Genomic DNA, 20,404 nt, shown 5'->3' with positions numbered 1-20,404 from the left:
CTTCCGCCTGTGGAAAGGTAAAGTTCTAGAGAAATGGAAGGAATTGCTGAAAGCTTAAGGGACAGTTGGAAAAAGCTGAGTGCAAAGGTATTACAGAGCAACATCACACCGTTATCCAGTTCCCACAGAATATGCTAAATCAAAGTGGATTAGAAATCCATGAAAACCCTGAGAAATCTTTGCATTTGCTCTTGAGCTCTCATATTGCTCATCCTGCACTTCAAAAATTGCTACGTTACAAACACAAAGACCAAAAGTAGATTTGGCTTGTGAAACTGAAAATAAAACACAGCACACTTGTTTAAGTGTGGTCATGCTGCCTACTAGTTAAAAATTTGTGAAATACCGAGGAACTCCAGAGACACCACCTGCTTCTCCATCCTGCCTTGCCTCACCTGGGTACATAGAACAGGTGCCCTCATCAGCCATCTAGAACTACAGGGCTAGATTACTACATACTAATAGGTGAGCTTGAGAGTTTTTGTACCAGACTGTGTTTATTATTTCTGGAGAATGCTACCTACTGGAAGATTTACCATTTGAGCTAAAGGAATCATCTCATACAAAACTCTTGCTTTTGGGTATGACCCAGCAGATTTGAGGGCTCTCCTCACAAGGCTGCCAGTGCTCAAGTACCGCCACTTTCAGCCCTTGGTAAATATAGGATTTGTTAAACTGACAAAGCAGAACTTAGAAGAATGAGTTCTACCGATTTTATGGGAATTTTGTCCACACTCTACTTGCTACACATAAGCCAGGACCTACAGGTTCAAAGAAATATTGGCTGAGGATTCCTCTTCTTTCAAGGGCATAGTTAGAGACCAGGCCTTGGCTCAAAAATACCTCCTAAATTTTCAGACTGTTTCACAATTTGTCTTACATTTCCTCAATACCACGGCTGGCTGGTGTTAGAAACAATGCAGTTATCAGTATGACTCAGCTCACTAAAAGACCAGGCTGTGTGTTCTACCTACCACATTCCTTTCAGCCAGGCGCTGATACCTCAACTAGAAAAACTGAGGAAAACATGGGTAGGATTCATTGGTGCTTAAAAGACACAAACAAACAAACCACACAACCACTAACAGCCAACTCTGCTGCTTGAAAGGTGCCTGTGTCCAACTAGACTTGTTCTGGTTTAGATTCTAATCCTGTGGAAGCCAAACTTCACTTTCTAGGAATGTTTTTGCTCATGTAGGGACTTAATGGAGAAACCCTACACTTCAGTGAAGGACATGGTGGGGACAAGGGTAGGAGGAGATCTTATCCACAGCAGGACATGAATTTATTTTCTGTGGAAAACGAGGCCTGGCAACATAAAGGCAGGAAACTGAGAAAGGAACAGGCCTGCAACATTCACTTGGGTCCAACTCCTGCTGCCAGCATTTCCCGCTGTGCTTAAAAATGGTAAATGATGGGGTGGTTCAATTACACTTTGTTACCTGACCCACAACTAGAGAAACGTGTGTCACTGTTAAGATGCTGGGAAGTCATTCCACTTCATCTCTCAGAGTCAGAAATACAGCTTGACATACTACATACTTCGATAGCAAGAAACAAATGATACCATGATCAAAGCCCTAAATCAAAACACAATCCTTTAGGCAATAAACTCCTGGACAATCAAACAGAAGCTAACTCTTCCCCTTACAATTCCTATGCTACCACTTGATAAGCTGCAAGCCCATTCACAGTTGGATAATTTCTCAGATAGGAGAAAAGCTCTCTCACATAGAGCCTCTTGAAACCAGACCCAAAGCAAGGGAAAATTAGTAATTGTTTGAGGGAGAGGAAGTCTCACATTCAGCTTTGTTACAGCAGTTCCTGGCAAGAGAAATAAATACCCACAACAAGCATTCATGTTTCTCCATAAAGTCAACCACACAGTGCAACAAAACATACACCCACAGAGTAATAAAGAGCAAAAATTTCCCAAGAGAAATGAAGACATAAGCAAAATATTCTGCTCATGCCTAATGAATTCCAAAGAAAACTCCATACCAGGCTATGCTGTATGGTCTATACCTACAAGTGGAAAGAAAAACTTTTCTAAAAGTCACCCCTAAAATCTTCTGTTTGAATTCAAGCTTTGTGGATATAGTTCTGATCCAAGTATCTTTCATACATTTGATTATGTCATTCAGCATTTAACCTTCAGTCTTTCTAGAAAGTTTTCCCTTCTGCCACACAGAACAAAAGTTCAAGGAATAGACAATGTTAACAGATGAACTAACCTGAAAGGTGGCTTTTTGGTACTAAAACCAAAATGTAAATTCCATTACACAGTAGTGTAAGACGTAGCAATACCCCAAACATATTGTGTTGTACATGGTTTTAGTTTTAAACACAAGAGTCTAAATTGAAAAGGATCCACTAGCACTTCAGAGCATTAAAAATTAACCATGTCATCTGGTAATGATTGGGGTTTTTTTTCAGAAGAAAATTTAAGGCAATCATATTTCATTATTTCACTTATGAAAAATAAGCTGTTTCTTGTAATCTTGAATATTAACCTACCCCTTGCACCATAAATTAAGTAAGGGATGTAAATCCTTTCTGATGCAATTCTAGAATACGTGGAAAGAAGCAAATCTTTACACCAGCAGAATATAGACTACGGTAAAGTACGTTTACTAGTAATGGCTACATCAACTTGAATACTGCAGAAATTATTTCCTACCATGATTAATACAAACATAACTTCTTCACTAAATGAAGTATCTATCTTCATTTTCTAGGAGGGGAAAAGAAAATGTGATCTTGGGCTAACTGTTTCTTCTTGAACAAGCAAAACTCCATTGAAGAAGTTTTTCACAAAAGAACAGAATATTTATGCTGCCAGAAACAGCAACAAAAAAACAACTAGAGGCAGATTCTACCACCACAACTCTTATGAGGATTTTCTATTTTATCTGTTCTCTGCCAAGAGAAAGCATAGTCATTGAGAGTTTCTTTATACAATGGAAAATAAGAATTTATTTTAACCTTACTAATACAAGGTAAAAATAAATTATAGCTGAAAAATTCCAAACCAACCACAGACACAAGTTTACAGAGCACTGTTTAAAGATACTCGACTACTGTAAGACAACATTAACACTTGCCGTAACTTGCTGCAGTTGAACTTCATTGCTCCAGGAAGCCTGGTAATACCTTCTGCAAAAGTAAGTAGCTAGTAGAAGTATAGGAGGATCAAGTTAGGGAATATTTAAACAAACTGGACAGACACAAATCCATGCAACCTCATGGAATGCACTTCTGAGGGCTTAGTGATGTGGCCAATGCCATGGCAAGGTTACTCTCAATTATCTGAGAAAGCTCATGGCAATCAGGAGAGGTTCTTGAGGACTGGACAAAAGCAAAAATCACCCCTATCTTTAAGAAATGCAGAGAGAACAATTGAGGGAGCCACAGACTGGTCAGCCTCACCTCAATCCAGAAAAAGTGACAGAGTTTCCTGGAAAATATTTCTAAGCCAAGAAAGCAGTCGGTATTCATTAGTGTGGATTTATAAGTGGAAGTCATGCCTCACCAACCTGACAGACATCGATAATGAAATGACTGGCTTACTGGATGAGCATAGTACAGAAGATGTGTTGTATCCTGACTTCAGAAAGACTTTCCAACTCTGCTTCCCATAGCACCTTCACAGACAAGCTGATGAAGTACAGACTAGCTGAATGAACAGTAAGACAAACTGAAAACTGACTAACCTGCCAGGCTCAAGTTGTTGTGATCAGCACCAAAGAGGTGACGCCATTCAGATGGACCTCAACAGGATGACAAATGGGCCAACAAGAGCCTCAGGAAGACAATTCAACAGAAGGAAATGCAGAGTCTTGCACCTGGATATAACCAACTGGAAAGCAACTCAGCAGAAAAGAACCTGGAGGTTCTGTGGACATCAAGTTGAACATGAGCCAGCAATGTGGCTTCCCAGCAGAGAAGGTCAACTGCATCCCAGCCTGCATTACTGGCAGGAAGCATTGCTATCAGATTGAGAGAGGTGATCCTTCCCCTCTACTCAGCACCAGTGAGGCCACATCTGGAGTGCTGTGTCCAGTTCTGGGCTCCTCAGTATAAGAGACACAAGGACACATTGGAGAGACAGCAGCAAAGAACCACAAATATGATTAAGGGATCGGAGTATCTGACACACGAGATCCAGGACAGTTTACCCTGGAGAAGAAAGGGGTCAGGGAGAATCTTATCAACCTGTATAAATAGCCGAAGAGAAGAAAGAGTGGAGTAAAGAAGACAGAGCCAGGCTCTTCTCAATGAGAGCCAGTGAACAGACAAGAGGGAATGAGCACAAACTGAAATACAAGCACTTCCACTTAAACATAATAAAGCTTTTATTCGTTTTGTTTTCAGACCTACAGGTGACTAAGCACTGGAATAGGCTGTCCAGGGATGTTGTAATGTTTCCATCTTTGGAGGTGCTTGAAAATCTGACTGCATGTGCTTCTAGGCAACCTGCTCTTTTCTAGTCTGTTTTGAGCAGCCAGTTGGATTAGACATCTTCAGATATGTCACTGCCAATCTGTGGGTTTGTGTACTTCAAGTTCTTAAGTAAACATCACAATATGGCCAGGAGCTGACTGGAAAATTTCATAATGTAATTTTACTGTCTGTACTGTACTAGCAATCTAGTATTCCACACCAAGAGACCAATTCTTCAGCAAGAGGCTCTGCAGTGAGAACACCTATGTCCTCAAACCCTGCTAAAGCCAGATGAAGACCTTCAAGCTTGCTGGCTACAAAAGAGCACTATCAAACATGAACTCAAGGAGGAAGGTCAGCTACTAGATCTTCTTGACATACAAGAGCATATTGTTAGTTTCAACTTAATGCTAGCATGACTAACTGGAATTGAAATCCTTCTGCTCTGAGGCTTTTATTTATACCTCTTTTAGTAAATTCTGAAGTTCCAAAAATTCTAAATGCATGAGTCATAGTAGTATAATATCAACAATTTTCACCACATATTTCAGCAATAGCTTATTGTTTCCATCATCTTAGTTTTAAAAAAAAGTTATGTTAATACCACAAGCAACTTCCTCATAAACTGTCAGAGAAAAGGCAAATGGAATATGGAGAACAGAAATATGTTTTACTAGGTACTACAGAAAAGATGATCTGTTCAGTACTTCTGTTGGTGATGACCAGCTGTTGCCTTTTGTCTTGCACTCCAGTGGTGAGCTAGCTTAAGTACTACCATCATTGCACTAGTGACAAAAGAACAGTATATTTCATGATAAAATCCATGAGCACCATAAGAAACTCTCAAGTACAGGCACTTTCTGTTCATCTGTTCCCACAATAGCTTTACTATCTCTTCAGGATAGGATATAAATGAAATACTAGTTTTTTAAGTAATTATGATACAATTTAAGGAAAAACAAAACAAACAAAAATAAACAAAAAACAAACAAAACAACAACAAAACACACACACACACAAAAAAAAAAAAAAAAACAACAAACTTTCAAGTTACTCTAGCCCATGCAGTCACACTTACACAGAAAGACAATTGCATGCAATCTGGCAACAAAATCGTATCACAGCCTTAAATGCATGCAGGCATACAAGCAACAAAAATCTGGCTCCCCATGAGCTGACAAGGTGACACTTGTAATGTGACAACTAGACTTGATCAAAATTTTCTTTTCACTGTCAAACAAAAGCCCGTGTGACTCTTGATCAAAAGGGTTTTTTTCCTAGTTAACTATAATTCAGATTATGCCAGTGTTTCTGGTTTCTTCTTTTTATTTTATTTCTTAAAAAACAAAAGACATCTGACCTTATAACTACTCTTTTTATAATATCTGCAAGTTTCATTAGCATATTTAAGAAACAAAGAAGGAAATTAGATTCACTGACAAGAGCATTAAAACACCTTCTTCCAAACCAGTATGCTGTTTGAGAAGACTTCAGTACAGTATTCCTGCAGCTATTATGCACATTTGTACACAAATCCCTGAGAAAGAAAAGCGTCACATGATTTAAGATGTTGATGTGACAAATGCATGTACTGTAGACAGGAATTTCCTGATTCAAAACATGGGCATGAAAGAGAGTTTCCTGTTTCTCTCTTTACTCCAGGAAGGGTCTTTGGAAGGGTTTGGTAACACAGCCTGCCTGCAATACAGAGCAACAGGTTAAGTAAGTACTGTGCTACTATGCACACTGCTAAAGCAGGGATATGATGGCAGCACTAGTCTAACTAAATGACTCTTCAGCTCAAGAAAGCCACTATGGCACCTCTTTCTAAATGCAAGTTGCTGTGTGTTATGCATTTTCATCTTTCTGAAAGTGGATGTGTTAGAGAACAAACCCTCCCCACTGAGCAAAGATCTACCAAAATCAGAGCAGTAACTGATATGCCAATAGATTCCCATGCACATACATGAAACGTAGGGCTGCATTTTCAGCAAACAGTGCTGTTGAGGACAGGAAGGAAAAAGATTCCCAATTCCATGTAGATGCCTACAGTAATTACCCAGTTCAAATAAATACAGATGTGTGTTATCTATTCCTATTAACAAGTAGTCTTACAACAAGGAATTCAACCTGGTGGGAAAGGGAGACCAGCATTTTTTTTTTTCCACCCATTTGCTTGTTTAAGGCAGAATTCACAAAAGCATGTAGGGTGAACAGACCTAGTTTGCCAAGAAATTACTTTTTCTGGGTTTAGATACTGGCACAGAGTTGGAGCCTTTTCCTTAAATGTCTGTTCAAACATGGCCAACTCAAGGCTTTTCTTTGAGGCAGTACTTGAAACTGTGGCTATTCCATGCTTTCCTACAGTTCAGTCTGTGCAACACAATCACAAGAGCACTTCTTCACACCTCCATAGAGAACATAGATGAGACCATTCCTCTGATCAGCATGGTTTAGTCCTGTTTGGTTTTGCTTTAGATGTTTCTGGTGTAAACACCTTTACTTGGGTCAATATGCAGACCTTATTAACTTCTTGAAAAGAATGGGCACAGTCTCTGCTGAATTCTCCTTCTGTATGGAGACAGATACAGACACCACAACAGCAAGTATGTAGGAGGTGTGATCTAGGATAATGGCGACTTCTTTAATGACCTACAACACAACATCAAGATGATGATGATAGCACCTTCACTACCCTTCAACTCCTCCAAGGAAGTCTCACATAAAACTGTCCTAAATGTGTTGTCAATGCTAGAGTGCATGTAGGTAGACTTGGAACTAAACAAGGGACGTGATCAGACAGAACTAATCGCTTTTCCCTCCCAAGATAGCTACAATGCTGCTAGTACCCAATCTAAATGCTACTTGAGCAATCAAATCCCACAGCATGTCTGTCCAGTCACAACTTCTACATTCATATTCCTGGAAAATGCAGCATGTTTCTTTTCCTTATGAACAAGGAACATGTTCTACTGACAGGCCACCACCCATTTTTCAAGTTTTGAAGGTTTTTACTTCTTAATGAAATAGTTGCCCTATTTTAATAAATCACATGTCCTGTATTAAAGAATACAGACATAGCTGACTAGAACACAGAGAGCAAAAATAAACCACTCATGCATTTCAGCCTTCAAATGTCATCCACTGCCTTTTGCCAATCACTTTCCTAAGACAAACAAGACCCACAAAGAAGCAAACCAATTCCTAGTTAGGAATTGTTCACACAAGTGAGGAATCCCGAAGTAGCCAAAGGACTGAAAATGCTAGGAAACAAAGTTTCCTAGGGAGGATTTGGGGATTGGCAGTTTAGACTTAAAACCATGCACCCAGTTCTGAATACATGTTGATATTTTTCTACAAGGAGTGATACAGTGTCAGCTTCAGATTGGATTTTATGAAGTCCAGTTTGGCAGATGGACTTTGTTTCAAGAAAACACAAATACAGTTTCAGTTTAGGAAAGTTACCAAAGCAATATTTCCTTCCTGTGAGGAGCAGGTAAAAGAAGGACTAGGAGGGGCAAGCTCTGGACTCCTAATACATTAGCCGAGAGAGTGAAACCCAGCTACAGGTAAAATGCAAGAACCAACCCTGGCCAAGCACCAGAAAGCAGAACACGATTGCATAAGTAAGTGCAACAAAAAAAGTGCAATTGAGCTGCACAATAATATTTACAGTAGTCCTATGGAGGGTCTTAAGATTCAATTGAAGCTATTATGCACTGCGGAGGAATGTGAGAGAAGGTTAGCCAAACTAGAACAACAATGACAGAAAAATAAACAAAAAAAAACCAAACAACCAACAACAACAAACAACAACAACAAAACACTCCTACAAAAGCAGGAAGATATATATCCCCAAAAATCACCTAGAAAAAGATCAGAACAGTAAGCAAGACAGCAGTAAGAGTTTTATGTTAAACTTCATGTTTAACACATCAGATAGTAACATGTAAATGCAACAAAACATAGACATAAAAACAAAACGGGAAAAACTGCACAGTCTAGGAGTCATTTAGTGCCTAACTTGAAGAGACTCTTCAGACTCTGAGGATCTCATGGGGCAGGAAAAAAAAATTTAAAAAATCAGAATCAAAAACTCTGTCCTTGCTACTGAAGACACAGTACACAGAGAAGATACCTTGGGGGAAGAGGGGATATCACAATTTTGTAATTACATAATTCAGTACAAGCTAATGTACTTTCTTTCCCATTCCCTTACCCTCTTTAAAATATCTTGTGAGCCACCACAGATTCTAACAACTGGTAAAAACCATTGGTAAATGATTATGATTTAACTCTTCAAACAGAATAGCTTACCCATCACTAATAGCGTTTCACTACTGCAAGACCACCATGTCATACTGGTTTTCACATCTGACATAAGCATTGTATGTGAAGGTAATCTACCAGCATTTTGTGGTGAAACAAATCCTAACACATGCAAAAGTCTATCGGTCCTGAATAACAGAACTTTTGGATTTAAGGTTTCTATATGTGATTTCTTGTGTGTAAGAATATTTGCCATCACAGAATTAGCAGCTATCTGGTTTGAAATTTAAGGCAGCACTCACAAGGAGTTATTGCATTCAACAGCACCTTTGAGAAAGGGGACACGAGCATGAAACCTTAGGTCTGTAAAGCAGACTTAACCATTTCCCCCTGCTGAAGGGAGAGATTTAAGAAAGTAACGTACTCCACAACGAACAGACTGACCAATTTCACCACAGTGCTACAGTCCAGCAACCCCCAAGAAAGCTTCAGCTACTGTACACCAGCTCACACGACATTGTTACAGCCACCTTTTTGAACCATGTTGCCTGTGCTTTTGGCAACTCTATCCCATGACATAGGCAGGTTTCTGCTCTGGCAGTTACATTAGCAGGACACTGGGACCTGCACAGGAATTCTCCCTTCAAGTGGTTTGTGAATTGAAAATGCCACAAATAAAAGTTTGGAGAAGGTATGTCCTCAAAACCAGAACTGAGTTAAGATATTCCCAAAGAGTTTCTATTTAAATCTTCCCAAATTAAATATTCAGATAGAAAAAAAAAGAAATCAGTTTAGCACTAAGGATTGTGATTTAGGAAGGTTGTTGATTTCCTTGCCTAAGCTGCCATTTCATCTATTTCTCCCTTGCCATCCTTTGCTCTACACAGCACCAAGCTCCTGTGTTATATCGAGTCTTTCACGATACTTTTTAGCTGGTCAACCAGAGCTGCTGCACTCTGTTACCAACCCTCTCTAGACCAGCTTTCAGAAGCAGAATGCGCAGGAGATACCCAAAGGAAGTTTTATCAACAACTACAGCAATCTGGATAGCCAACTCATTAAAAATACACCCCTTCTTAAGGTCTGAGCATTGGTATTGTCAAAATGTACCATTATTAGGCTGCTCTCAAATTTGGCTGGTTCTCAGGTTTCACAATTTAATGAAGAGGTCACTTAGGAAGAAGACAAGAATCAAAAAGTTATGGATATTTTGCAAAGTGGCCATTCCATGTCAGTGCCACAGCTTTCTTTCATTTGTAAAAACATAGATTTCTCCTCCAACTCATGTCACAATGCAAATTTCCTTACAAAACAGAAGCCTGGGATTTTTAAGTCCTCCCCTTGTGGATGCAAAATTGTCTCAGGTGGTAAGAGGGACAGCATTCAGTCACCTTTTCCCAAAGAAATCAGACAGATGTCAGCTGCTCCCCACTCCAAGAGCAGGCTCAATGGCCAGCCCCAGCCAAGCCTCGTGCCCAGCACATGAGATTATTCTGCTCAGAACTGCTACAGAAATGGTGTGCAAAGTACAAACAGCAGCTGCCCAGGTGCCTAATCAACTCAAAAGTTGCAAAGCATTTCAGCAATGCATTTTGACAAAGGTCCTTGAACGAACCCCTGATTTTTGACAGCTTCCATGACAAAAGGCTGCTACTTCTGCTATCAGAAACAAGGTAGGCTTGCCTCCTCTCATTTGAAAATCAATGACAGAAAGGTAAATAATTTATCCTTATTGCAAGAAAGCAAAGGACAACAATAAGCATTATTCCTAAGGTAACTGACAATACACTTCCAGTGCACAGACAGAAGCCTTCTAAGAACGGCTTCAGGATCAAATGGATTTCTTGCCCCAGTGATCTGTTAGCTTCAGTTGTGCTATTCAAACACAACTGCTGGAACACATTCAGAAAGACTAACTTCAGCCTTGAGCACTTCAGTCAGAATCTACCACACACTGTGATAAGCCTGACATCAAGCTCCATAATTTTGGGGGTAAACAAGCTTTCAGAAATCATCTTACTTACAAAAACATTTTAAAAGGCCAACTGAAAACCAAGATAATAAACTTGTAATTGATAATTTTTTTTTATTATAAAAAGAGGTAAACTACTGTACACAAAATTTAGTATGTTATGCTTCTATTTTTTTTTAAAGTGGTGTGTTCCTATCCCATCTGCATGACACGATTTTTCAAATAAGCAGTTTTATTCATATTTAAGCTTCATTCAGAGCCAGTTTTAGCCTTAGAAAATTAAATTTGTGGAAAATACCTACTCAAAGGTGCCAGGGATTATTCACCAGACTCTGTAAACAAACTGATTTAGACTCCTCAAACTCTCCTGTCCATCATAACATGGCAGTTGTAGCTTCCAATAAAATTCTATTCAATAGAGCCTTGGACAAGCAAACAAATAAATAAAGGCAGCACAGCGTAGGTTATGTTATTAGTCACAAACACTTGGACAGTTGCCTGAGATTATTACATACAAGGTGTACATGTGGATTTCAAAACATTGCCTAGAAATGAGAAGTGCAATAATGTAACAATCCACGGAAAACGTAATTTCCTAGTAATAAAGGTTATCTAGTGAGCTAGAAGACATCTCTGGAGCAGGAGTTCTCCTTGCCCTAATGTATCCCTTCAGCTCTGAGATGAGAAGAAATTTAGTCAAATTCCTGATGTTCTGCAGTTTCACAGCAGGTGGGAAGGCTCCAGGAAAAACAACAGCCATTTTAAAAACCATTTGCAGTTGTGTCTCAGAAATCTCACCTAAGAGAGCAAGCAGCAAATGAGAAAACAGAAGAAATTCAGCTAACACAGGTACTTTTCTCCATCCCTAAAATGGCATACCATAGCACGTCACCTCACAAAGCCCACCATGCTGAAAGCTGTATATCACCTAGCTATTAATAACTAACAGATGCCACTTGATGAACCTCAACCCAGGTATTCAGGTTGCTTTAAAGAACACACCAATGGGGCATTCCCTCAGAGTGCTACCCTCCACTCGGGATCACAATCACATCCTACTAAAAAGCAACTTTATTACAATTCAGCAGTTCAGTTGTCAAAATCACCAAAAGCCCCAGAAGCTTACGAAAAAAGTCCTCAGTCTGTCAGGTTAAGTTTGTTCTTCTCTGCATCACCCAGAAAGAAAGTGGCAAATGACCTTCTCTAAGTTTTGTAGTAATCAATGATGCATAGAAGCTGCCAAGGAACCCAGAGCTATAAGCACACTTATGATGCATGGGACAAGTTACCTAAATTGAAAGATCCAAGTTTTAACCATGGAGTTTGTGGATTTTTTGAATGTATTTTATTTTACTTTTAAACCATTACCTACTTCGCAACCCAGGTAATAGCCTGTACTCTGAAGATTAATCTGCTACATGTAGTCTTCATTCCCAGGATCCAGCCTCCATTCTAAATGGAGGAAAAGGGAATTAATTAATAACATCCTCACTGCACGAATCTTCCTTACAGTTCCTACCAGGTAGCTCTGCAACAGTAAAGCTCTCTTCCATTTCACCACGGGCTGCAGAAGACTCAGCATTCACCACATTCCTCCCACAAAATTGTACATTAATTGAAGCAAGCATTCTTTGGAACTGGTAGGAAAGCTCAGGGATGCAGCCATGCCTTTCTACCGTCACACTAAACACCCCTCAGCAATATGATTTCTGCAAGTGACCAGAACTAAAAACACTGACCCTTTCAACTCCGGGGACAAAATAAAATTTCCTCTCTCATGAGAAATCCAAAGTGTCTTTGACTGCAACTTCCAGGTTCACATCATTTATGCAGAAGTTATTCTAGTGATGCTATCACGTGAGCAAAACCCCGCGATATTGAGAAAATCTTTAGCTTAGAGCTTCTGACTTCTTCAACTCTTCCAACAGCGGAGCTAATTTGGCAATAAACGAAAAGAACTGCAGAATCTGTTCAAGAAGCAGCGGTTTTCCCCCTTCCTTTTCACAATCTTCATGCATATTTTGGATGAGAGAGGTGTATTGTTTGGCCGTCACCTTCTGGACTCCCAAAGAATCAAGCAGATCGTAGTACTATCTCCCTTGCTCCACCCCCAAACCCTCCAAAAAAACAACCAAACAAACAAAAAAATACACCACCACAAAAAAACAACACACCACAGGGTGGGGGGAGAAATGTAGTGATCCTATATAGTTGCACAATACTATGAGGGGAAGACATATATCTTATATAGTTGCCCAAATACCATAAGGGCAAGACATTTACAAGACAGCAAAAAGTTAAAGCAGCTTAGAACTAGCTGGCAGGAAGACAAGCTTTCTGTACTTGCCATTGGTTTGCCTGACACCAGCTGACTGTTCCAGTAGCCCTTCACACCAGCAGCAAAGCAGCTGAAAGTCATCCCTGATGCAACTCCAGCGAGACTAATAGGTTTCCACAAGAATGAATCAGGCCCTGTGTATCTAAAACCAAACCCACTAAAGTTTCACTGAAGTGAAATTGCAGGAGTACAATCTATGGATAACAGCTGGAGAACATTAACTCTCCCCCCCTTTCCTGGGGTTATTTTTTTTTTTCTGTTCAGACAGGAAGCAGTCATATACCATACTGCATAATATAAGGATCCTGAGATAAAAAGACAAGCAGAAAAGGGTTACAAAGAGTGCTCTGAAAGTTTTTAGCAAAGCTACGCTGCCGTCACTCCTGAGCTGCCTCCACATTTTCAGCCACACCACTGCCCCTACATCATGAATTGAAACAGTTACCTCCCACCTATCATTAAAAAGGAAACATAAGTAAGGGTATTTTAGGGCTCTCAGCGCCCGAAGGCCGTGTCCTGGTTCCCGGCGATGGTCTCCCCGGCCCGGGTTGGGGGTGCGCCCGGCCCAGAGACTCCGCGGTGGGGTCCCCTCTCCGCGAAGTCTCTCGCCCGGACGCCATCCCCCTGAACCGGAGCGACCCCGCTGCTGCCGCAACACCCCTCTTTTACCCCCGACTCACCCTCGCTGCCGTACTGCTTGCCATTGTTCGCGCCCATCCTGCCGGCTTCATGCTCGCCGCCGCCTCCCCACCCCGCCGCGCAGCATCTCTACCGCGGGGCGCCGAGCGGCCGCGGATGGGGGAGCGGGGCTTGGGTGTGGTGGTGGTGGTGGTGAAGGGGGTGTGGGAACCCCTGAGTCTTCACGGCGACATGTCCGAAACAGCCCTGCAACTTCCTCCGCTTCTTCTCGGGTGGCCGACACCCTCCCTTCCCCCCTCAAAAGAAAAAAAAAAAAAAAAAGAAAAAAAAAAAAAAAGAAAAAAAGAAATAATAATAAAAAAAAAAATCAATGTATCAGGGCGCCTTCCCCGCCCCGATTTCCAGCCGGGGTGCCCGGGTAGGGGAGGCGCCTCCAGTTATAATCCACAAGCGGGACGGGCCGGACAGCCGCCCAAGCGCAGGCTCCACCACCCCGCGGCCGCCGCTGGGGCTCCTCCGGTACTTCTGAGCCGCTCCGCCTTCCTTCTCCTCGCAGCCCCGCTGCTGCTGCCTCCCCCGGGAAGGCGCCGCCAGCCACTTGTTGCCCGGGGAGGGAGAAAAGGGAGAGCGGCCGCCTCAGACTTTTGTTAGCGGCAAGCGCCTCCTCCCGGCGCCCAGCACCGCCGGGCCGGGGAGAGGTAGAGAGGGAGGGACGGACGGAGGATGGAGCCGAGTGCCAGCCCCGGCCTTTAAAGACACAGCGCTCGGTCCCGCTTTCCTACCCTTCTCCTTACGGGGCTCTGCCCCAGCCCTCCGGCCTTCCTCAGCTCGCCCCCCGGCCGTGCCCCCACCGGAGGGTTTGTCGGGCTCCCCCGAATCCCACCGTGAAAGCAGCGGAGACTGCAGGGGGGACTGTGCAGCACAGCTCGGAGAGAACTATCCAGGGCGGGCTGGGAAGCTGTTTGCCCGGCTGTCCTGCCGACGGGTAGACGCTGCCGGTCGGGCACCTTCGTGACACCTTCCAAGCCTGTGCAACTCGCAGAAGTTGCCAGAAAGTCACCGTGTGTACAAGGAAGCCACACAGGCGGTCTGTTTAGCTGTCCTTGCTGGCTTGTCTGGAGTTCAGGCTGTTTTCTCCTTTGCAAATAGTCTTCCCACAAACACTCCACTCCAATGAATCAATCTGGGCCTTTGCCACCACGTCGAAGAAAAAATATCAACTGTTCAACATTCTCAGATTAGTCCTTCGGATATCCTGTAGGGCTGGTGCTTTGAGATTAGATGTTTCTATTTAATTCAGCTTTCTTAAAAAACAGCTGCTTATTCTTTCACCCCAAAAGACAGACTCTTTAGCTCTCAAGACCATGGTGATTGGTCAGGAAATCAGAAGCAATATATGCCCATTCAGCTCCAACATAAGGGCTGTTATTATAAACTCTGACAGGGACTCACCTACCATTACCAGCGTCACCTAACAGGTGACCTATCTGAATCAGTGGAGTGTGTTTAGTGGCATAAGGGATAGCACTGATGGGGTAGGGACCTTTCCCAAGGGCAGCCCAGCCTAACAACAGAACTGGGGATCACATGTTTTACTACCACAGGGCAGTCTACAGTGCCCCTGTCCGGCAAAGGGGCTGGATAACAAGAGGTGCTGCCAAATGGGTGTGAGGATGAACTACATGTGTGAACAGGCTAACACCTGAAGCTGCTAGTCCTGACAGGATGCTTGCCCCCAAAGGGCTAACCAAAAAATAAAAACAATGAAGGTTCCTCAACACCACTATTACCACTATTAAATGGTAATCAGAGGTTACTGAAAGACTTTTGGAAAAGAGTCAAACTGAAAAGAAGTAAAAAAGAAGGATGAAGGTTAACGATAGGTGGAGAAAGACCTTGGAGCAGGCACAGAGCAGTGGTCCAACCCAGTTTGACACTGCCAAAAGTCACCCCACCAGCACCTCTCATCTGCCTTGGACTGATGGCACTGGCTCTCTGCCTGATGGCGGTTCGGAGTGCAACAGAAGGGGACCCAGATCGCAACTGTGTGGGGGTGCTTGTGGCACATGCATTAGCCAGTTGTAGGGAGCAGCACAGGTAGGCATAAATACACATAAAATGTGGGTTACGCAGGTACCTGCCGAAGATGTGTGTGAAAAGGGAGACCCACACCCCTGGAAAAGGAGTATGTGCTTGTAACCCACACAGCCTGGGGATTGGTGTGCCCACAGTGGGAGAACAGGACTCTTTAGGATTAGCTACAGAAGGGTCTTCAGAATTTTATAGCTGTTTACTAACATTTTGCAAGTATCTACTATTGTGGTTTATGTGTTGTATTGCTGATACTAATGCTCAGCGTATAGTTCACTGACTGTCAGGTCATTACATGTTATTAATAGAAAGTCAAAACCGCTTTAATCCCGATTCGATTTAAACAATGAGTTAAGCAGTTTTCCCTGCACCACGCTATGATCTTATGTATGAAAAAAGCCTGTCTTGCTAAATATATCACAACACACACTAGACAATTACTGCATGTACAAATAATTCTGAGCATATTACATCTTTGTCAACATATGCAAATGGCATATGAAGCTGCAGAGGCAAAAGCATCAACACCACTAGCACTACAGAGAAAGTTTCTAGAACCTGAAGTTTTGAGGATAGGAGGTTAACTTGAAAAGAAAAAAAAAAAAAAAAAAAAAGGGCATTTTCATTAAGAGGTGGGTTAATTACCCAAAGCCGAAATGAGTACCAGCAGCACAGATAACTGACAAGTAATCAGGCAACGTTAATTAGGTTCTAAGCCCATCAGATACTGGTCATTAATGCTTCTCCTTGTGAAAAAGTCTTGGTCCTGATTCAAGATGAGTACACACACCCTTCAATTCTCAAAAATCAGTGAAGGTCTAAGAAAATGTTGCCCGATGAGAAAATGAAGTGCAACAGGCACAAACTGAAATACAGGAGGTTCCATCTGACTATGAGGAAAAACTTTGAGGGTGCCAGAGCACAGGAACAGGCTGCCCAGAGACATTCAAAACCTACCTGGACACATTCCTGTGCAGTCTGCTCTGGGTGAACCTGCTTTAGCAGGTGGGTTGGACTAGATAATCTCCAGAGGTCCCTCCCAACCCCAGCCGTTCTGTGATTCTGTGATTCTAAGTTCAGACTCATCAAATGACCATCCTAGGTTTTTTGAAAGAAAATGTGAATTGGTCTGAAAGTATAGTTTTCTGTAATCAAGGCCAATTTCTAACCACTTTGTATTGCACCAAGGCAGGCGAGCTTTGACACAAGTGTCTGCTTTCGTCATCATCTATTTTCTTTTTGAAAGTTACCTGTTCCGGGGGTGGGGGAGGAGCAAGCTGCTTGTACAGTTCGAAAAAGCCACTCACACACACTTGCTAGGTACTCACCTTGGAGAGCAGGATGTTAAAGAAAAAATTTGGGTCCTTCTATGACAGAGCAGCCTACCTTTGTCACTCAAGCCCTCGTCTCTGACTCAGTGATGGGCAGCTGTGGCTGCTGTACCCAGCCACATCACTTTTCCCCAAGCAGGGACTGCAGGGCAATGCTGGTCCTCAGTTGAGGGAGAGCACACGCAGGCTGAAACCAACATGTGCAGCCCAGCTGTGCTTAATGCAGTGCCTGAAATACAGTGATGGGAGTAGCCACTGCAAATGACTCCCTGGGCAACCTCTTGGCATGTCATGTCATGTCATGTCATGTCATGTCATGTCATGTCATGTCATGTGCATCTCGTGGTGGTCAACCATGTGAAAGGTTTCCCCAGTGGGTGACAGGGCCAAGAAGGCCATCGATTCCACTGCTAACTCCTAGAAGGCTGTGCATCTGTTGCAGCAGCCTTTCTTGTGCGTCAGATAGAAATTTCTTAGACTACTTGGAAACATAATCTTACCTAGACCCAAGTGCATAGCTGTACATAAGTAATTTTATGGGATTCAAAAAGAGTAGAGCCTCCATGAAAAGGAATATAGCAGTTTTCCTCTAAATACAAAATCCGATACAACACAGCTACAATGAATCCCTTTGCCACAGAGTATTTTTTTCTTATCAAGAGTAGCATAGACTGGTACTTTGTGAGGCATGAAGTACAACTGTTGAGGGAGCCCTGTAAAGAAAAAAGACATTAGACAAGCAAGTGACTGCTCCATCAAGTTCATGGCATAAATCCCAGGACTATTCCAACATGACTAGAACCAAAAGGAAAGGAAAAAACCAAAACAACACATACCACTACCACCACCCCTCTACAAAAACCCACAAAAACAAACAAACAAAACAAAACAAAAGGAACAAACAACAACAACACAACAGGAAAAAAGCCTAGAGGGGAAAGTACATCTTGGTTTAGGAGAGCTGAATTCAGCTTTCAGATGAAGGACTGAATATTTCCACTGCACGTCCCGTTAACTTTCTTTCTGAAGTAGAATGAGATGGAGGGCACATGGAGAAGCAGTAAAGTACCAAACTCATTTTGGGACAAAGACATAAAACACTCAGCAGGAACTTATTTGTCACAGATGATACTACTGACAATGGGTAACTGTTTTCTGCAAGACATTTAGGACAGTCAATCTTGGAGCTTCACAAGCCCAAAAGCTTCAACATGAACAGAGAAGTTGGAAAATGCTAGTTCGAAGGGACCTACAAGTCTCAACTAGGACTGAGTCATCTTATAGCCACTCAGTATCCACCAAACACTTGGTTCATTGTGGGATTTACTGTGGGAGTATGGGAGGCCCGTTATGCCTGGCCATATTGTCTGGGACTAAGTACCATTATAGTGCTTGTGGATGAGACCTAAGAAAATATTTTATTTAAACAATTTCAGAGACATTTCACTCATTCTTAGCAAAGTTATGTAGTAACCTTTTTCTTTTTTTTTTTTTTTTCTTCTCCTTGTCTTCCAGTTGGTCAGTATCTTCTATGTTGAGACTATGCAGCTTGAACTACAAATGTAGTTATTTATATACAAAGAATGGGTAGGAGTCTCTTAGCTGTGACTGAGTTAAGCTCCCTGAACCATATCATATAATTCCTTTGTGAACCAGTTTACAATAAGCCTTTAAGATACCTTAGCCTTCAAAATGGTGCAAAGAATCTGAAACCACTGTTCAGCAGTTCTGCCACCTTTTCAATGACCCAAAGGAGATAATGTGCTTTCTTGTAAGGACAAAAATAACTTTGGGGTTTGTTGCCTCTTAATATAAGCAGAATGAGCCCACCTAAGAGGGGAGGAGATGGAGCACTATCAACTACTGGTTTGGCAAGACTGGGGAAGATGCATTGTTATATGAGGCATGCTTCCCTATATTGCCATTTTTATTCTTCAAGAGGAGACATCAATGCATTTTTCTTAGACTTGTATCCTGTTTCAGTGAGAGGAACTTCGAAATTATTAGGGCTGAGGAAGAACAAGCAAGCTATGGGCCAAAATGTTTCTATTTGGATGTGTTGCTACAATTGTTGCTGGGAATGTTTGTGTTACATCTCTATTCATTATGGGCCTCCCTCTGTGGGGTATTACATGTCTCATCATGCACCATTTTCTATTCCATTAATAAAACCACAGTGATTTTGGAAGAAGTAGCCAAACAAAGGACTTTGGATAAAGGGGGAAAAAAAAATGAAAGCAACTGAACTATTTCCATAAGGCATCATCACAGCAATTCCAACATTAAATATTTTGGCTCTGGAATTTTTACCACAGCTGGTTTTGGTGATTTTTTTTTTTTTTCACTTCAGTTTTAGTCTAAGGTTTTCTCTTAGAAATAATAATAAACAAAAATAAAAAACTTCCAGCTACTTCCAACTAGCTCTATGTCAAACTTCAGTTTAAAAGCCGCATGTGTCCCAGGCCTTCAAATTCCAGCAACAAAACTGAGACTAGTTTCCTATTTGGTTTAGAAAGCTTTGATTTTTCATACTTGAGACATTTTAAGCATTTGTTTTCACACTTTGTATTTAAATAAATGATGAAAAAAATTAGTACCCTTTTAAAGACAGCAGAAGCCAAGTAATATTTTTCTAATTAATTCTACTTTTACATCACCATGTTCATATGGCCGCATATATTTTGTTAACGCTCCATGATAATATCTGTGTTGACTGCTTTTGGGCATTCTAAAGTGAAAAAGAATCCAAAAGAAATTTAACTAAATGTTGCTGGCAACTTAAAGCAATTATCAAAATCATATTGTTTTATTAACTACAAAATCATCCATTAATACTACCTAGCACCTAAAGAAAAAAGAAATACATTATTTTCATAACTGTAGATAAAAATTACAGCCTCAACACCAAATGACCTGAGAGGATGTGCCATGTTATCATTAGTAGCCTTAGTAGAGTTATGAGTGACTTGATCTACATGGCAGGAAAGCTGCGGGATTTAAGGAGAGTTCCAACTGTATTTTAAGTGGTAGCTTTTAGGAGAGTCTGTTCTGCTTGCTGAGACCTCTCATAACATCTGCTTGCATGAGGTCAGGCCGTTCCAGCCAAGCAAAGGCTCTGGTCCCACAATGACTTCAGTAGGTCTGGTCAAAATGCATTAAATCAAGGCAGTGCTCAAGTTCTAGGACACTTTGGACTTTAACGGGTTTGTCTTATAATAGGTGTTGATGGGATCACAGAACAGATGAAGTACAGGCAGCTCCGTCAAATAAAGATCCAGTTTTATTTGAAACTTCTTTCAGAAGTTCAACTAATTCAAATCT

The 20,404-nt window shown here is 41.7% G+C and overlaps 1 protein-coding gene across 1 annotated transcript in view; it reads right to left on the bottom strand.

The window, feature by feature from the left end:
- The window catches only part of FBXL7 (F-box and leucine rich repeat protein 7), a 187,000-nt gene extending 172,683 nt beyond the window's left edge, over positions 1–14,317 (bottom strand). Inside the window, exon 1 of the mRNA XM_082045106.1 lies at positions 13,703–14,317. Coding sequence (XP_081901232.1) covers positions 13,703–13,739 — 37 coding nt within the window. The 5' untranslated portion in view covers positions 13,740–14,317. The remainder of the gene's footprint in view (positions 1–13,702) is intronic.
- Positions 14,318–20,404: the final 6,087 nt, after the last annotated feature.

Source organism: Streptopelia decaocto (genome assembly GCF_964273445.1).
Source record: "Streptopelia decaocto genome assembly, chromosome: 2".
NCBI classification, from domain to species: Eukaryota; Metazoa; Chordata; class Aves; order Columbiformes; family Columbidae; genus Streptopelia; species Streptopelia decaocto.
The sequence above is the reverse complement of the archived record's forward strand: the minus strand, read 5'-3'. Positions and strand labels throughout refer to the sequence as shown.